This window comes from Mauremys reevesii, linkage group 3 (genome assembly GCF_016161935.1).
Source record: "Mauremys reevesii isolate NIE-2019 linkage group 3, ASM1616193v1, whole genome shotgun sequence".
In the NCBI taxonomy this organism is placed as follows: Eukaryota; Metazoa; Chordata; order Testudines; family Geoemydidae; genus Mauremys; species Mauremys reevesii.
In genome coordinates this window covers 115,549,592-115,568,592 of record NC_052625.1, presented here as the reverse complement: position 1 = coordinate 115,568,592, position 19,001 = coordinate 115,549,592, and the positions used below count along the sequence as shown (strand labels likewise).

The window sequence follows — 19,001 nt, the reverse complement described above, 5'->3', positions numbered from 1 at the left end:
TTACATTTTTGTAGGGGAGTTGTTAGGATGGTATTGAAGAGCAGAGAGCACCCTCGACTGTACACATTAGCATGGCAATTGTGGGAACACATTCTTCAAGGGTGGAAATAATGAGCAATTCCTTGTGTCCTAGGGAAATGTGGTGACAAAATTGTCCACTTCTTTCTCTGGCTGAGGTTTTTTTTTCCTTTTTCTGACAAGTCAGTAGGGGGAGCTTTCATTCCATTTATTGGATCACTTGTGAGGCATTCAAGTACCTTTTCCTGCACCTTGTTTAAATTTGAAATGGAAAAACGTATGTTTCAGGATGTGCCATTTAAGTAGATTATGTCAAGATAATTTCATCAATTTCTTCAAAGGACATAGATGAAGGAGGGCAGTAGATGTGACTTAGTGAAATCCAGGTGAACTTTGATCAGGTATCCAGAAGGAACTAGGGGAACAAGAAATGATCTAAAGGTATCTTTGCTAATGTAGAGGGGAGGGGAAGGGAGTGTTTAGTTGGCAGGAAGGGTCCAGAGAATGAATGGCAGCAAGTCCTCATTGAGAAGTTAGAAATGGGGAGGAGCAGGTCCCACAGTTCTGGGACTGATTCTCTTTATTATGTGTAAATGTGACTTGGAAAATATCCTGATTTTATGGCATCAATGTTTTTCGGATGATACAAAGTGTTTGTCAGTTCTACATTTTGTATATAATATAGTTCATGTGCAAACTGAGATTTTCAGTCCACACTATAATCTCTTCAGAAACTTCTTGTGTCTCTACCCCCCCCCCCACATCCCCCCTCCCCCACACACAGATTGGTAGTGCTTTTTGGAAGGTCAAGGAAATTCACTTAGGCTTGTGTTCTGCTTTTCTTGGCAGATTCATTTAATTACAATATTTGTGTTTAAATAAAAACTAAAGTTACAAAGCAACTTTGCAGGGGAATTCATTCTCTTAGGAAATCAAACTTGGAGAGAGAGGTGGGCAAGGTTAGACAGAACGGGAAGAATTCATTGTAATAATGGTGGAAGTACAGAAATTGAAGACAGTATTATACGTTCTTTATCATCAATTTTGTATTCTCTATGATTCAGTTTTAAAGTGTGACTATTTGATATAGGTGGGAGGTAAAACCAGAGACTTATTGAGTGATCAGTTCATGTTTCCTAACTCTTCCTTTTCTGCAATCAAGAAAAAATTTATTAGATGAGCAAAGTACTCTTTCTTGCTCTGTTTATAGGACTGGGTGGTATATCATACTTGGGGACAGGGCTAGCTAAATTTGTCTTGACTTTCTGGAGGCACTGCCCATCTGTTCTGAGGGATTACAGTCGAGAAGGGAAATGGTTGACTCCTTTAGGGTGAGTAACCTTGTTTTTCCCAAATCCAATTAACAAAGAAAAGTGGAGGACAATTTTTGTTTTCTCCTCATTTTTACTTACACTGATAAATTAATGAATTCAAATTAAGAGGTTTTTTTATATGCTCTGAAATGGCATATTTAGCAGGCATATTTAATGAGTGTTAAGAATACACAGATGGTGATGGGTAGCATTTGATTAATGTAGCTGTGTGAAACTCCTCTTCAGATTACGGCTAAAGTAAAAATCTGTATTATGAACACAAAAGGTCAGATTGTGAACCCCTTACTCACATTGGTGAGCTGTTGACTCTTATGGAACTGTCCCACTCACTAAAATGGGATGATCTGTATGCATAACCACTCATCACTGTGAGTCGCAGGTTCAGAGTCTGGTCTATAGTTGCAGTGTAAGGCCTTGTAATATTATGTTAGGCTTACTGACATGCACATCTCCTTTGTAATAATTTAACCCAACAATGCAGTTTCTCTTTGGAAGTACACTACTACCATCCTTCTCTTTATTTTGGAAGCTGTTCAGGGCAGAGAGAAAACACTTGAATCCCTTTTATATACCATTCAGATGCAGCATGATTTCAAGGGTAAATCATACATAAAGCTTTTTACTAAGCTAATAGATCGCAACAGTAAGGGGAAAGAAATACTTAATTTACTTCTATACACACAACAAAAACTAAGGACACCATTGACATAGTAAAACAAGAATTTTATATACCCAAGAAAAATGGTAACTGTACACAGTCCTATCCATCACAATAACTGAGGAAATAAACTGTCTTCGTTCTGGCCATACTTACATAACTTCAACGGGACATTGTCAATTTCAAGTCTAACTGTAAAAATGAGTTAAAAATTATTTCAAGTACCGCATCTGACACTGTCAATTGTTGTGCTTTTTACAATTACATTTTCCTCGTATTTTAGCTTCTCTCCCCTGTTGCTGTGTGAAGTATTCCCACAAACACGGACATTGAATTTACACAAACTGCTGTGAAATGGACAAAGTAAACTAGGAAAAACTAAGAACAATATTTTCCCCATGATAATATTTTACTTTAAGTAACCTTAGGGAAAAGTTGTAACAATAGAAAGTTTTTAAAAAAAGACTACACCTCTACGTCAATATAACACGAATTCGGATACAACGTGGTAAAGCAGTGCTCTGGGGGGGCGGGGCTGCGCGCTCCGCCGGATCAAAGCAAGTTCAATATAACACAGTTTCACCTATAATGCGGTAAGATTTTTTGGCTCCCGAGGACAGAGTTATATCAGGGTAGAGGTGTATCAGACAGAAGTGATTTTTAAACTGATATCCATTTAATTGTTTTACGGTAACCAGAGGGGAGTGTAAGTGCTGAACAAACCATCTCTGCCTGGTGTGGATCCTTATCCTCTGGGTGTTTATAGGGCTGATGAACAGTAGAACGCTACCTCTTTTTAGCAACTGTTTTTCCACATCTTCAGACATATCATCAGTACCTCTTGAGCTGCAGAGGAACACTGCTACCCTTGACTGTCTCTTATCTCCCTCTCAGATTCAATGCAGCCCCAGTTTCTACAAGTTTCAGTGATAGGATAGAAATGTTGCACTGGAAGGGACTTTGAGAAGCCATCAAGTCCAGCCTCCAGCACTGTGGCAGGACCAAGCAAATGTAGACCATCCCTGATGGATGTTTATCCAACCTGTTTCTTAAAATCTCCAGTGTGTGTGCGTGTGGGGGGGAATTCCAAAACCTCTCTTGGAAGCCTGTTCCAGGGCTTTACTTAATTTTTTTCCTAATATCTAACTTAAATCTCCCTTTCTGCAGATTATGCTCGTTATTTTCTTGACCTACCTTCAGTAGACATGAGGAAAAATTGATCACAGTCCTCTTTATAGCAGCCCTTAACATATTGGAAGACTGTTATCAGGTCCCCCATCAGTCGTCTTTTTGCAAGACTAAACATGCCCAGTGTTTGTTTCCTAAGAAGTCAGGTTTTCTAAACCTTTTATCATTTTTGTTGCTCTTCTCTGGACTCTCACAAATTTGTCCACATCTTTCTTAAAGTGGGGTGCTCAGAATTGGACTCAATACTCCAACTGAGGCCTCACCAGTGTCAAGCAGAGCAGGACAAGTATCTCCTGTGTCTTCCATGACACTCCTGTTAATAAACCACAGAATGATATTGGCCTTTTTCACAGTTGCGTCACATTGTTGACTCCTGTTCAGTTTGTGATCCATTATAACCCCCAGATCCTTTTCAGTAGTACCACCACCAAGCTGTTAGTTCCCATTTTGTAATTGTGCATTTGATTCTTTCCTTCCTATGTGAAGTACTTTGCACTTGTCTATTGCATTTAATCTTGTTGATTTCAGACCAATTCTCCAATTTGTCAAGGTCATTTGGATTTCTAATCCTGTCCTCCAAAATGCTTGCAACCCCTCCCATCTTAGTGTCATCTGCAAGTTTTATAACCATATCCTCCATTCCATTACCTAAGTCATTATCTTGGCTACTGCACAGTGTCGACTTGTGAAGGTGGCCCACATCTCATGGTTTTCATTCCATCACATTTTAAGTCAATGCACTTTAGTACATGGGAGTGGATGCCTGCCTTGCAGAAATGGGCACCCTTGTGAGCAGACCATACGCTCAGCCTCCAAAGTTAAACGAAGGTTCAGTGAGGAGAATAAAAGGGAAAATAGTGTTGGCATACAGGGGACCTCACAGTAATATTATTTCTAATAGAAAGGGGCAACTGCCATCTGATTGTAACCCAGAGTGGTACATGTGTTTTCAAATTTCTCATGTTCCTCAATACAGACTCTCAGGTAGCAATATCCATGACAGCAGACTTTTATCTTTTCTTTGCAGGTGGCCTTCTTATATCCTCCGCACGTTTTGGAGCATATGTGTGTGGTACTGATATAGATTATAATACTGTCCATGGATTAGGTATGTTGGATATTTTCTTTCTGAACAAGGTAATTCTAACTCTTCGGTATTTAAGTATCTTTTATAGCAGGTACGAGTAGATCCAGGTATGAAAGGAGCATTCCTCTTCACAGAATTTGTTTTGTGAAACATCTGTGATATACTAACTCATTTACAGATATAGTCTAGCTAGGCAGTACTCAGAATATTAAGGGTCAGTAAGATATAAAGATGGGATTTTTAAAATTTTATTTTAAACTAGTTACATGTATTAGAAAACTTTAACTGCCAATCCAACAACACTAAGTGATGGCATCTGGCGTGGCAGTGCCTGGCATGGTTCAGTTTAGTGGTAAGATTAGCAGGTAGATTGGTTTGGCTAACAGTGATGTCCCAGAGCCATTGGGTCGTGGGGACAAGCATAGTGAGGTTCCATCCAAACTTATTAAATGTGACTGAGTGAGGAGGAGTTGGCTTTGAGATGGGTGTTTTCTTTGCAGTGGGTTGGAACTCACTAATGCTCAATTTTAAGTATTTTGGCTTTAATACCAGTTTGTATTGGCAGTTTTTGTTACTAAAAACTTAACTTTTTTGAGCTTTTTTTAGAGTTGTCTAGTTATATTGATAGTGCAGTTCGAAGTAGTAGAATTCAATATTACAACTATATGTTCCCATTCAGATCTTTTGCCTTTGCCACAGGTGTGTATTTTTTAACCTGCAAATATTCAAGATGAGAGAGAGTTATCTTCATATTAAAGTTAGATACAAATGTGTTCTCTCTTCCTGTTAAATCCTGGAGAAGTACTTTCATGGTTAGAAATCACTATTGGCTTTATTGAATCCCTTTGGTTTTCTGTGTTAAATTACGATAAAAGGTTAGCCACTGTTAGTCTATCATAGGGATTAAAAAAAACAATAGACCACTGCTAGTACTAGTGGAACCATCCTGTTTTGTCATACAGTAGTTATTTTCTTAGTAGCTTTCAAAACCCAAAGTTCTAACAATATTTTTGCTACTCTGGAATATTCTTGTGTAGAGTAAATTTGATGTATGAATAGGGTTTTACGTGGTGTATGTTAGCATAGCATGAGTGCCTTGTAAACATTAATAAACTTTCCTCACAATATCTCTGTGAAGTAGGGGCGTTTAATTGAACTATTCTCCCTCTCATTTGCATTATGGAACAACGTAACTGAAATAGAAGGCCTGACTAGATTAATTTCTGATACTTCGACGAATCCTGACAGCCACTTCCCACAATAAGTAGAACATGTCTGGTGACAAGAGGTCTTAAATTGTTTTTATTTGAGGCAACTACTCAAATATGAATCCTGTGAAGTGTTGTGAGATCTGCATTAATGTGAAAAGCATTATATAAGAGCTAGGTGATATTATTATTCTCTTAAAATAAATAATGAAAAATCAGAACACTTTTGCCACATCTGATTTGCCTTAGATCAGTGGTTTTCAACCTTTTTTTTCATTTGCAGACCCCTTTGGAAATCTTAGACATAGTCTGCGGACCACTGCCTTAGATTATGCCTTTTTTATTTTCTTGCAGGCAAGGCTAGCAGGAAGAACCAGAAGTGGAGAGGACCAGATGAGAATATCAGAGCTAACCTTCGGCAGTATGGTTTAGAGAAGTACTATCTTGATGCACTCGTTTCTGATGCATCAAAACCTATATGGAGGAAGGAAATGCTTTTTGATGCAATTATTACAGATCGTAAGTTGATTAATGTCCTAAATATATATGATTCATAACAGCCTAACTGTGGTATCCAAAAGATTGGAACCTTGCTCTTAATTTGTGTAAAATGGAGACGTTTGCATCTACCATCTTGACATAAGCATGGCCTGCTGAGACCACAATTCTACTAATAGTGTGCTGGAATCTGTGATTTCCACATTAGAAATGATGAACATCATAGGCAGCATTGTAGAAATTGGGGCTACATTTTGACTACTTCTACATTTAATCTGAGTATGTTAAATACCTAATGAAATATGGACCACTTTATTAAAGCATTGTAACTATAACATTTTGTGTTTTGTTTCGTTAACTTCTTTCCACTGAAAGAGTATTATATTTCTGAATAGGAACCAATCTTATTGTCTCCTATACCTTTACTGAGTCATACTTCCTTCTACATTAGGAGAGGTTTCTGTTCAATTTTTAAGTTGTTCTGCATTGCCCTTGAGCCTGGATTCAAACATTATTGAAGTCCATGGAAAGGGTCTGACCGACTTTAATCATGCCTTCGGTTAAGGCCCTTTTGAGTCTGTTTATTAGACACTATTTGTCATGAGCAGGAGACCTAAAAGTCAGCACAGTCTACTAGACTAAACGTGGGATGGGGAGCCAGGAACTCCTGACCTCTACTATGGCTCTGCCCTGACTTGCTGTGTTACCATGAGCAAATCAGCTGAGACTCTATTCTGTTGTCCTTGTTCCTGGGGAATGTTACTTTGCTCCAGGAGCCAGTCCCATTGATTTCATCAGGACTGCTGGCCGAACAAGGTAATGCACATTGTGAGTAAGGGTGTTAGAATCAAGCCCATAATCTCTGTGCTTCAGTTTCCATGTCTGTGAAATGGAGATGACATTTCTCCGATGCCGTGGCAATAAGAGCATTAGGAAAGGTTACAGAAGTGTTGAAGATGAATTAATGTTTGTACAGCATTCTTAAAGCTTTGCGGAGATGTGTAAAAATAAAGACTTGTGTAGTATTTTTAGGAATTTTTTTTTAAAAATGTAGACGATTACAACATTTTGAAATGTTACAGATTTTCTAAGTGCATTAACAGGGGTTTGTTCTTCAGACTTTTGTAGTGGGGTGGCTGCTTACGGAGCACCCCCTTGTGGCCAGGTGTCACTTTACAGGCACCCTGCCCCTCTTAGCCCCCCCTCTTGTCGGTCCCTTAAACCCCTCCTCCCCCCGCAAGTCTCTCTTTTCTGGCTAACAGCATCCCCACCTGCGGCTGGTTTAATAATAGAAAAGGTTCAAACAATCCTCAGTCCTTAATAACAAAATATTTCAAACAAACAATCATCAGAGAGTCCCTAAAACAAAGTTCATAATGACGACACACAAATTCATATTCAGCCCTGGTTCTTCTGCCACACACAAAGCTTTGCTCTACCCAAGTCTGCGCTAACCAAATCTGCCAGTCCCAGACCTTTCTGGTTGGAGCTCTGGCCCTGGCTTTCTTCTCTTGTCAGTGTTTCCCCTTGTCTTGAGGGAAAAGCCAGTGTATATACCACCCTCCTCCAGAGAGCTGCTCCCAGTGGGCTGAAAGAGAAGGGAACCCAGCCAGGTCTGCACTACAGGGCTCCTGATCCCAAAGTAGTCCAAGTATTTTACAAAGCAATAGATAGTGGTAGTGAAACAGCTAGACAGGTGAGCTTAACAGCCATAGCAAGAACTAAGACATAACCTTGGACATTTACGACTTGTTGCCCTGAGATTGGGGGAGAGGGCTGTTGGCCAGGGCACTAGGGATAACCCATATCTTTCTGAAAAATGCAATTGGACTTTTAGGGTTTACTTGGGCATTCAACCAGGGATAAAAAGAAGAACCGTGGCTACATACATTGTCTTATACTTAGATGGTAGAGTCTTTGGAGCAGAGACCACCTTTTTGTTCTGTTTGTACAGTGCCTAGCACACTGGGGTCCTGGTCTATGACTAGGGCTCCTAGACGCTACCACAATACAATAACAATCTCTTTTCTGAAGCTCCCTTTCCCAATGCTGCCCTGCAGCATCAGTGTGGCAGGGTCCCATCCCAGGGCATACCCCTTCGAGGCACAGTGGGGCCCTGCAGGTATCTTGCCCTCAGTTCCCTCAGTGACATACTTGCAGGCAAGAGTACTTAAAGTAACACTTCACTTCCTGGGGTTCAGTTTATTGGCCCAAATCCTTTCTGAGGTTTTCAATTTCACTCTCATTCCAGGGCATCTGGTTCCTAGTTCCCCCTCCAGTTACCTCTGAACCCCAACGAGGGAGCTCTATCAGTCCCACATCAGCCCTTGACCTCTCTGGAGAGCCAGGCCATTTTCTGGGCCTTTTCCAATTCAAATTCCTGGTATAGGGTCTTCTGGCCCCCTCTAACCTTAAAAGAGTCATTAAACCCCATTACAAGATGAAGCAAGGGAAGGGGATTAACAGCGTCGTGAGTTGGAAATGTCAAGAAAATATTTTAGTCAACAAAATCATTAAAAAAAACAACAACCCCACTTCAGCACCATATTAAATAGTTTTAAAGTGGTTAGTGTGCTATTACACTTGACTGTTTAGTGTCTTACTGATAAGAGACCTTTTTGAAATAGCTTTAAAAAAGTGAGCCTTAGGATCAAGATAAACTTTTAATGGATACATCTTGAAGAAGTTAATCTTATAAACTCTTTGCAACTGCTACCACATGTACACTATTGTAGAATTTCATGACGTTATTTGTGTAAAGGGTGAACTCCTGATCTCGACATTATGTACTTACTCTGTATAGCTCCATATGGCATACGAGAAGCTACTAGAAGAACTGGTTCACAAAAAGAAATACTTAAAGCAACGGAAAGAGGGTAGGTAAACCTTTTATTCATTGCACATATCAATGTGTTAATGGAAGGCCAGCCACAGTTTTAGAAACTTACTTCATTGCTGTCCTTTAACCAAACAATTTTAAAAAGTACCACTGTCACTACGTAGCTTGCAAAAGTGACTGTCAATGCCAGTCTTCCTAAAATAATCCTCCTCTTTGGCCAAGCAAGTTTTCTAGCTTCTAAGTCCCAAGCTCCTTCTCTTACATTTACAAAATAGCTTCACGTCATCGTGCGTGTCCTTGAACAGCTCTACTTAATCCCCTGAAGGCTCAAGCATCCAGTCCAAAATTGCTTACCTTTGTTTTAAACCACCATGCCTAGGGCCCTACCAAATTCATGGTCTATTTTGGTCAATTTCATGGTCATAGGAATTTTAAAATCGTAAATGTCATGATTTCAGCTATTTAAATCTGAAATTTCAGGGTGTTGTAATTAAAGGGGTCCTGACCCAAAAAGGAGTTTGTGTGTGTGCGGGGGGCGGGTGGTTGCAAGGTTATTGTAAGGGGGTTGCAGTACTGTTATCCTTCTGTGCTGCTGCTGGTGGCGGCAGCTCTGTCTTCAGATCTGGTCTCCCGGCCAACAGCTGCCGCTCTCCAGCTGCCCAGCTCTGAATGCAGCGTTGCCACCAGCAGCAGCACAGAAGTAAGGGTAACAGTACCGGACCCCCCCTACAATAACCTTGCAACCCCTCCCCCAAGCACAACCTCCTTTTTCGTCAGGACCCCTATACCGTAGCATGCCACCCTTACTTCTGCGCTGCTGTTGCCTTCAGAGCTAGGTACCCGGCTAACAGCTGCCACTCTCTGGCTTCCTAGCTCTGAAGGCAGTGCAGAAGTAAAGGTGGCAATACCGCAACTCCTCTAAAATAACCTTGTGACCCCACCCCTACCCCTCACAACTCCGTTTTGGGTCAGGATCCCCAAGTTGAGAAACATCGATCTCCCTGTGAAATCCGTATAGTATAGGGTAAAAGCGCACACAAGACCAGATTTCACAGTCCATGACATGTTTTTCATGGCCATGAATTTGGTAGGGCCCTACCCATGTCTTTTAGTTTCCCTTGCCCACCTCTTTGTGCTCACCTGCAGCAGGCATTCTCTGTCCTGGCAGACAATCTCTCCGTTGTTGGGATGACAGCCTTTTCTGCTGCTTGGCCTTGGTTTTCTGTTCTTTTCAGATTTCATGTCAATGTCTCATCCTCCTTTGATTCTTACAATAACGCTCATGAAAGACACTGTACAAAATAGGTGTATTTCAAAAGTGATTTTAGTTGAGTAGTTTTCTTTGCAAATTCCATCCCTAACATTTAAAAAGCCACTGTGAAAGAGTTTGGATGCAGATTTCTCATTAATTTAAGTGGGACTTGGTCATCTAATACCCTTACCTGGCTTTGCAAATCTCAGACTGTGTTCAAAAAATAAAATAAAATTGTGGCTATTACTTGTTCAGTATTTTTTTCAATATTGTTTAGCACAGAAAATCACATCTCCATTTCCTCGAACTATCATCTGAGTGATATCTTTTTTGACTTGTTAAACTCTGCGGCAGAGTACCTGGTGATGGGAGGAAGATTGGTGTACTGGCTACCAGTTTACAAACCTGAGTACGTACTCTTCTAAATGCCTTGATATCTAGTCTGTAGTAGATAAAAAATATAGTATAACCTAGCTATAATTTCTTCCAGGGTGGGGTGTCTCTAGAACTTCCTACTGGGGTTTAAGAGGGATTCCTACGATTTTCATATATCAAAACTGGGTGGGTGAAGGAGAAGAGTTTGGAACAATTTTTGAAAGGAGAGAGAGAGCCATGTGCTGCCAGTTAGAAATCAAAACTTTTTATTTTTTTGCAAAAATGCATGCAACTGATAAAGGAATGGAAAACCACAATACTGGAATCCAGGTAAACGTCAAAGCTAAATGCACACCCCTTTAAGAGCAGGCAATATTAGTTTGCCTTTTTATTGGGGCTTGACCCTTTTAAAGAGAGAAATTCTGGACAATTAACTTCTCCAGGAGAGTCCAGAGGTCAGGTGACCAAGAGGAATCATGACTGCCAGGCTATATAAGAAGCTGCCTGTAGCTCAGTTAGGGGAGAGGCAGACTTGCAGGGAACTGGAAATGCTGGCTGTTCAGCTGCATACGTGTGGGTTATGACTATGGTGGACTGGGCAAGCTTGCGAGGGGTCAGGTGGTTCCCTGTGAAGAGAGTGAGCTGGGGTGGAGTCTGCCAGAGGGGCTTGGCTAATGAGGCCTGGGAGAGGCCCAGGAGAAGACAAGCCTCTCTTGTCCCTCCACTGCTCTACGGGGAGAGGGTGAGCTGACACACCTGCCATGAGAGGAAAAGGACTGTTGTCTCAAAGCCTGGAGAAGGCTGAGAAGAGCAGAGAACCCTCTGCCAATAGGGCAAGGAATCATTTGGCCCTGGGGGACGGCATATGACTTAACTGGGTATGGAAGGGCAGTCATGCATCAACATGGGTGAAAGCTGTAGCTGGTTCAGCAGGAAGGCACTGTGTACCCCCAGGAGAGCAAGCCTGCACTAACAGGGCAGAAGGACTATTAAGTCTGGGAAGAGCTAGAGAAATTCGTTTGATTTGGCCTTGGGTGATTCTTGGAAGGGGAAGCATTGACCAAGGGTTAAACTCCACCCCGTCCATCTGCCTGGGAAAGACTGGGAATGAGATCATTTTAACACTTGAAAAGACAAATAATCTAACATCAGACCTCTCTCTAGTTGCTTTGTGATGGTGGAATCACTACAAAAATATACTTCAAAGGTGAGCTTAGTGGATCTGTAACATATAGTTTGCATGTCACTCTTTTTGAATGATGGAATAAATATTTTTGTGTATACTTATTATATGGTTCTTGCAAACAAAAAGGTGCCTTAACCAATGGAAGTGTTTAATTCATTATTCAGAATGTCTACTGCTTATCTCTGATGGCATTGTGTGTGCTTGTGAATCCTAGATTGCTAAAATGTATGGCTTGTGCTAATATGCTGTTTGCTTAAAATTGTCATGTCTATTCTGTTTGTCACAGCATCACGTTTTCCCTACTTTTTCTGAAGTTGTGCAACAGCAGTGCTGCCCCAACAATGGAAGCTATGTTTACTGGTTAGAGCCAGTGTTCCCTTTAATTTTTCCCATCCATGTGCGGACTGAATTTTGTTATGTGCACCAATATGGAGGTGATGTGTCATATTGGTGCACGTAACAAAATTCATATGGTGGGGGTAGGGCTGAGGGGTTCGGAGTGTGGGAGGGGGCTCAGGGCTGGGACAGAGGCTTGGGGTGCAGGGTGCGAGGGCTACGGCTGGGGGTGTGGGCTCTGTAGTGGGGCCATGGATGAGTGGTTTGGAGTGCAGGGGGGTGCTCCGGGGCTACAGTGGGGAGAGAGGACTCCCCACAGTGCTCTCTTCCCGCAGCAGCACCTAGGCTTGGGGGCGGAGGGGGGAGGACCCTCTCCGCACCACGGCAGCTCTGGGGCTGGAGCTACAGGTTAGGTGCCCCTCTCCTGGCCCCAGCAGGTCTGGGCTGTGAGAGGGCTACGTCGCTCCGGGGTTGGTCTGGGCTGCACCACCCCAGGGCCTGGCTGGGTCTGGGCTGCTCCGGGGTTGGGCCATGTTGCCCCAGGCGCAGCTGGGCCCCATCTGGCTGTGGCTTGGTCTGGGCCTCAGGCTGGGTTGGGGGAGGGGCCCTGCTCTGGTGGCAGATTAGGGGCCAGGCTAGGTGGGGGCTGGAGGAGGGGCACCCCTCTCCGGCCATGGCAGGTCTCTGGGTGGGTTTTCTGAGCTCCTGCATGGTGCTAAATAGGTTGCTTCACAGCCGCACAGCTTACAGGGGGCTTAGGTTAGAACAGGTGGCTAGGAGTTATGAATTCTGTGTTCTGTTGTAGCTGTGCCACTGACTTGCCTTGAGCAAATCAACCTCTCACTTTCTCAGTTTCCCCATGTGTAAAATGGTGCTGACTACCTACTGTTACGAATGTTTTGTAGTGCAGTGTGAAAATTTCAGATGAAATGCACCATGGAAATGTGAAACATTAATATATTAACACACTGAGTTTTCTGTTCTAATCCTCTGTGCAGGTTCTTACTTTAACAAACTTGCTAGCAAATTTGTGGGCCAAGGAGAGAGAAGCTAGTGATTAATCTGTTGAGCTGTCAGGTGTTCACTGACAAGGTCTCCCTTCCTATCCACCTGTAACTTATGGTTACCATATGTCCCCTTCTTTTACATTAAAAAGAAAATTGGGTAAAATGGATTTTTGTTAAAGCAATTGCTACTATACTTCATTTGACAAGGTTCTGGGATTTACCTAACAGAGTAATCATTACCTGTAGAAAGAACTGTCTGCATTAATGCTAAAAAGACAGGAAGGTGTTTTAGCAGAGTGATAACACCTCTCATTCTGAAAGATAACATTACACTCCAAAGTAGTTTATTGTTTCAATCTGACATTGAAATCATTGTTAGGCTTGAATTCTTTTAATTCCTTTGCTGTCAGGCTTTTACACAATTATGAAGAGAAACTTCTAAAAGAAGTGGTGGCAGAGTGCCTATCTTTGTAAGTTGTTAAGAATTCTTTGGCCCTCTTCTGTCATGCATTTCCTGATTTTTACCTGTTGTAACGCGTTGCCAGGTTTCAAGCTGTAGGTGCATTGGGAGAGGAGTTTGAGGTAGTGAATTTGGAGCCTCTGGAATGATGCACAGAACCAACTCATTTACTTGGTAGGACTTGTGATATATCATCTTAATTTTATAAAAGCTCACATCTAGTTTTTTTGTTTTTGTTTTTTTTAAGTAAGAAATTTCAAAATCTTCCTCCTCACCTACACTTTCCTGCTTTTTCGGATGGTTGTTTGAAGTTGCAGTCTATTGTAGGAGGTGCTTCGGATCTGTCTTTAGCTTTCTATTATCCAGATTTTGTGGACTGGTTTGTTCACAATCACAAAGTGCTCCACCCTGGTAACACTGTAGCTGAAACTCTGTTGGTGGTTGGTTTGATGTCTGTTTTGGGAAATAGAACTGCAGTTTGGTTGGGCAAAGAATTAAAATGGAGAACATAAAGATTATAATAGAGCTTTTGAATGAAGATCCGGTAATAATACTTGTTGCACCTGAGGAATAGCTAAAAGAGCATGGGGTACTTTCAGTTGTTACCTGGCTTTCAGATCACATTATGTGTAGCAAAGACCTCAGCAACTGGGTAACTAAAAGGAAGTGTGGGGAAAAATAGTAGTAGAGTTTGCTCTTCCAGCTACTGTTTGAGTTGGTCTGTGACCCTTTTCTGTGCTTGTGGTCATAAATCATGGTAGCTAGATTAATTTATTAATGATGAAAATATTAGTTTTGTATCTTTGGGCCAGTGTTAGCCAAGAGTGTCCGTCCCTCTCCCTGCCAGTCTCATTATGTGAAATGTAGTAATATTTGCCTAGGCTACTAAACTCCCTCTTTCTTAAAAAAGCAAAACCCTCAAGACTGTTGTCTGTCTTAAATTATAAACTATTCAGGGCAGGGCCCATCTCCGTTGTATATCTGTACCATGCCTGGCGCAATGGGGTTCTGATCCAGAACTGGAGTCCCTACGCACTACTTCAGTACAAATAATGGTAGTGTGTCCTGTCAGGTACATGTGCATAAGTGAGGCTCTGATTTATCATTTGCCTTTTGCAAACTAAAAGTTGCATGAGATTTGTTACCTCCTGTAATCAGAACTCCTAAGGATCAAAACAATATTTTTCTCCTGTCATGCTGTCTGGAGTGACACTCAACTGTGAGTGCCTATCTCAGGGCAGACGGTCAGAAAACAAGGGCCAAACTGGTGGTACGTTCTATGATTAGATTTCACCAATCCAGTAGCACATGTGAACTCTGGATCACTATATCAGTCTTACCATAGAGTCACAGACAGTCCCCTTAGTCTCTCAGTCCATCTTGCCACCCAGACAAACTGAACTTTATGATAAAAGGTTATTAAAAACCAAAAATCACACCACATCAGGTTTCTACCAATCCCAAGAGCCCAGTCACTTACCCCCCATCAATTGGTACTGCAAGTCTGACACCAAAGACCACGCTGGCAGCTAATTCTATAGTAAACTAACTATAGGTTTATTAGCTAAGGAAAAGAAATGAGAGGTACTGAGAGGTTAAAGTAGGTAACACAAATTAACAGATGACTCAAAGTTTGTAAGTCTGAAATGATAGCAGAGGTGTAATAAACTGCCAGTTTCTAAATGTCTCTCGGTCCCCTTAATAAGTCTGGGGTCTGTTGTCTTGTTCAGTTATTCTACCCTGTTAGAATCCAAACAGTCCAGGGACACAGGACTGTTCCTTGAATCTATATTTATAGTTTCTTCTCCAGAAAACAATCTGGATAGTGTGTTTTTACCCTTTGACAATGAGTAGGAAATGCAGACTGAATATGTGAATTCCCATTGTTGACCACAAGGGCCCTCGCTTTGAAGTTAGCACTCTTCTTCATTTACATTTCCAAGGCTCCAATTGCGTTTGATGAGTAATTTAATTATAGTGATATATAGATATATAATGTAAATACCTGCCATAGCCTGCCATTACATTATGATAGAAATAGGTAAGTGAAAAAATACAAGTAAGATTCCATTAGTTTTCATGAAATGTTAACACCTGAATACACTCTTACATTAACACACCTTTGATCTAGGGTCATTTAATTACTGGGGCATACATAATATAAATGTAATGTAATAGCAAACAGGATATAGACAACTGAAAACAATACAATTAACATCTCTTTTGATCTATACTAACACACAAGCAAATTGGCCTGAATACACTATAATATCTTTTAACACCACTTCTTTTAACAATTCATACACAAATGAATTGCCCTTTGGCTTGAGCTGGTCTGTTAGCATCACACCTCCCATGTGCTATTTTTGACAAGCTCAAAACCTATCTCATAGGGGTTATGTTTTCCAAAGTCACAATTTTTGTCACTCCCTGTGTTGCTATCCACCCAGACTAGGACCAGCTAACTGGGCATTTGCCTTTTGTGCCATCTGCTTCTGACATTCAGGCCTAGACTGCCTCACCCACTCCTTGGCTTGCATGCTCTGCACCCTGCTCTGCTTTGACCAGAGAGCTGCATGCAGCGCAGAAGGGGTGACCTTGTTGGTGGCTACTGCTGTCTCTTACACTGGCCTATGACTGTGCTTGCTTAAACCACTGCCTTGCAGCAGCCATCTCCCATGAGCAGACTAGCAATAGGGGAAGAGAGAAAGTGGCCTGTTATCCGCTCCTGAAGCAAGAGAGAGAAGAAACTTTCATTGTTTAAGGAACTAAGGGAGAGACTCCTGCCAGCTCCCTTTCCTCTATGCTCAAGTGTTCTGAGTCTAGTTATTTTTCATGCTGTCTGTCCTCCATAAGGCATGGAGTGTCGCTTTGGCTGTAATTTTTAATTTAAAATTTTCTGTGGATTTATACAATAAAGGGCACCTATCGAAGACTCAGCATTCTGCCACAAATCAAAAGAACAAAAATAAAACTAAATAGCCACTTACCTGCCCACAGAACACATCTCCCTTTCCCCACATACATCAAACCCACCATCCTCTGGAGCAGCCTGCACAGATAAATGTGCTTTTCAGCATGCCTTGAAGTTCAACAGATCAGAGCTAGCTTGTTTCAGAGCTCAGAGCCTCTTACGGATAACTCTGTTGCCAGCCCCACTCCTTTATAAATCTAGGGGGCTTTTGGTCAAGCACATTTGCTGATTGCAGCTGTGGTAGTGTAGCAAGAAGAGAGAGGCAGTCTCATAAAAAGGTCCTGAGCGATTTAGGGTTTTATATAGGTTAAAACCATCCCCTTTTATCCATTAATTGACTGAAGCACAGTGTATTGGGGTGCTAGTTCAGGTAGCAGATAAAAATTTAAACAGGTTTAGGAGTTCTTGGGCATCATAGTAGTGCCCAGTGCAGAAAATGGAGAATAAATGCAGCTCAGGAGGCAAGAAGTTTATTGCTGTTTGAGCTTTGCTGAAGAGACACACGTTAGTACAAGAATTAAGGAGCCTGGAACTTCTGTCATTGACGTTTTATTTTCCACTTTCCTGTGCAATCTTGTAGCTGCTCGGTATGTCTATGTGTAAAACACCACAGCAGTTGCAGCCTCCCTGCTGTAGCACTTCATTGTACACTGACAGGAAAGCTTCTCCCGATGACATAGGTAATCTACCTTCCCGAGAAGCAGTAGCTAGGTCAACAAAAGAAATCATCTGTTGACTTAGAGCCATCTACATCAGGAGTTAGGTTGGTATAGCTGTCTCTCGGGGGGTGTGGATTTTTCACACTCCTGAGAGACATAGCTATACTAATGTAAATTCCTAGTATAGACCTAAGAAACTCTAGTTCTATTTTGGTTTGATTTATTTGTTTATGCGGGGGGTGGAACTCCCCTTATTTAAAAAATACTACAGTGTTCTGTATTAATGGCCCCCAGCTCTGTACCAGCATTATTGCAAAGGTTAGTGTCTATGGCTGTTGTAGCAGGCTTTCTAATACAGTTGAAAGAAGCAAGACTTTCAACTTTGGTCACATTGTTCATAATTTTTCAGGTAGCAATGCAAACCGTACACTTATATTCTGTCTTGAGTGGCCACATTACTGTAGTATCTGAGCAGTCTCTTGATGTAGTTATCCTTACAACAACCCTGTGAAGTAGGGGATTGCTATTATCTTCATTTTACAGTTGAGGAAACTGAGGCATGGAGACTAACTGACAGTCACACAGAAAGTGTATAGATGCATAGAAAAAGTAAAACAAGCAAACTTGGGAAGGTACCATCATAGGTGGCAGTAGGTGGCGGTAGGAACTGCTTTTGCATATTTTTTGTTTTCCCTTTATTTACTTTTCAGTAGATGTTCAGAAATGCCTCCTTGTCATGGGGCACAAGGCAGATGCTCCATATTTTACCCAAGTACTCCTTGCCCTTCAAGGGATGTGTGTGGGTTAGTTTTTTAAAGACTGACTGACTCAGCAGCAGGGTGAAGATGCCTCATATTCACACTTTCCTTTATTATATATTTATAGGCTGTTAATTGAGTCCGATGTCTCCTCCCCTCCCCCTTCCTGAATCTCTTTAAAACCTAATTCAGCTTTTAGCACTTGGAAAAATAAGAGGGGGGAATGCAGTTTCGGAGATCTAATTTCCAAGAATCTACTCGTCTTCGTATGGCTGGTGTAGATGTAGTTTTTCTGCAAGATCAAAGTTACGTAAAATATTGTGGAAGCTTACTCTTCACCCACTAGTACAGAAGTTTTTAACTGAATTAATTTTGGTACATTTTGTCAGCCAGACAGTATTATTGCCCTCTGTCAAAGGGCTATCAGAACAGATTTTCTCTTTTAAAATGTCTTTCCCTGTCTAACAGAGGAAGTCCAATATGCTCCAGTCTGTTTATAACACCAGTCTCTGAATCCAAAAGATTTCAATGGTTATTAAAGAGGTTGTGTTGTAATATATATTGAAGTCCAAGTATAGTAGTCTCCTATTGGGGTGCGTCAGTAAATATACAGCCACCCAAATAAGTTGATTATAATTGGATGCTTGTTGAAATACTTTTAAAAAGCACAGTTCCTGATTGGATGGTTGGAGGAATTTTCCCATGATACTTGACATAATGCAGGCATCTACATATAGAAATTTATGGCTGGAAGGGACCTCAAGAGCTCAATTACCTATTTGTAGAGAGCCCTATGGGAAATATTCTTCCCGTTTATAGCTAGTTCATCTGCACCATGTCTTTTATTTGTGTCCCAAAAAGATGGGATATATGTTTATGATTTCTGAAAACATTGTTTCTGGTAACTTAGTATGGCTATAAAATGTGTGGAAGCTTGTAGGGTAAGCCAGTTTGAATAGATCTGTATAACCGTTTTTCAGATGCACATGGTACAGTTCATGGGTTTACAGCTTTCTGACTGCTTATTTCTTCCAGATATACAGAAGAGATTATACCCCGGCACCCCTGCCTGAAACTTATTAGTAACTGTGAGCAGATGCTTTCCAGCCACACGTCAAGGCGCTTGATAACCATGGAAAAGGTGAAAGAATTTGAGGTAAAATG

General features: G+C 41.4%; 1 protein-coding gene across 1 annotated transcript in view; it reads left to right on the top strand.

Annotated features, from left to right (window-relative positions):
- The window catches only part of TRMT11 (tRNA methyltransferase 11 homolog), a 49,884-nt gene that overhangs the window by 18,999 nt on the left and 11,884 nt on the right, over positions 1-19,001 (top strand). Inside the window, exons 8-12 of the mRNA XM_039532231.1 lie at positions 4,226-4,306; positions 5,848-6,012; positions 8,795-8,867; positions 10,360-10,491; positions 18,873-18,993. Of these exons, the coding sequence (XP_039388165.1) occupies positions 4,226-4,306; positions 5,848-6,012; positions 8,795-8,867; positions 10,360-10,491; positions 18,873-18,993 (572 nt within the window). The remainder of the gene's footprint in view (positions 1-4,225; positions 4,307-5,847; positions 6,013-8,794; positions 8,868-10,359; positions 10,492-18,872; positions 18,994-19,001) is intronic.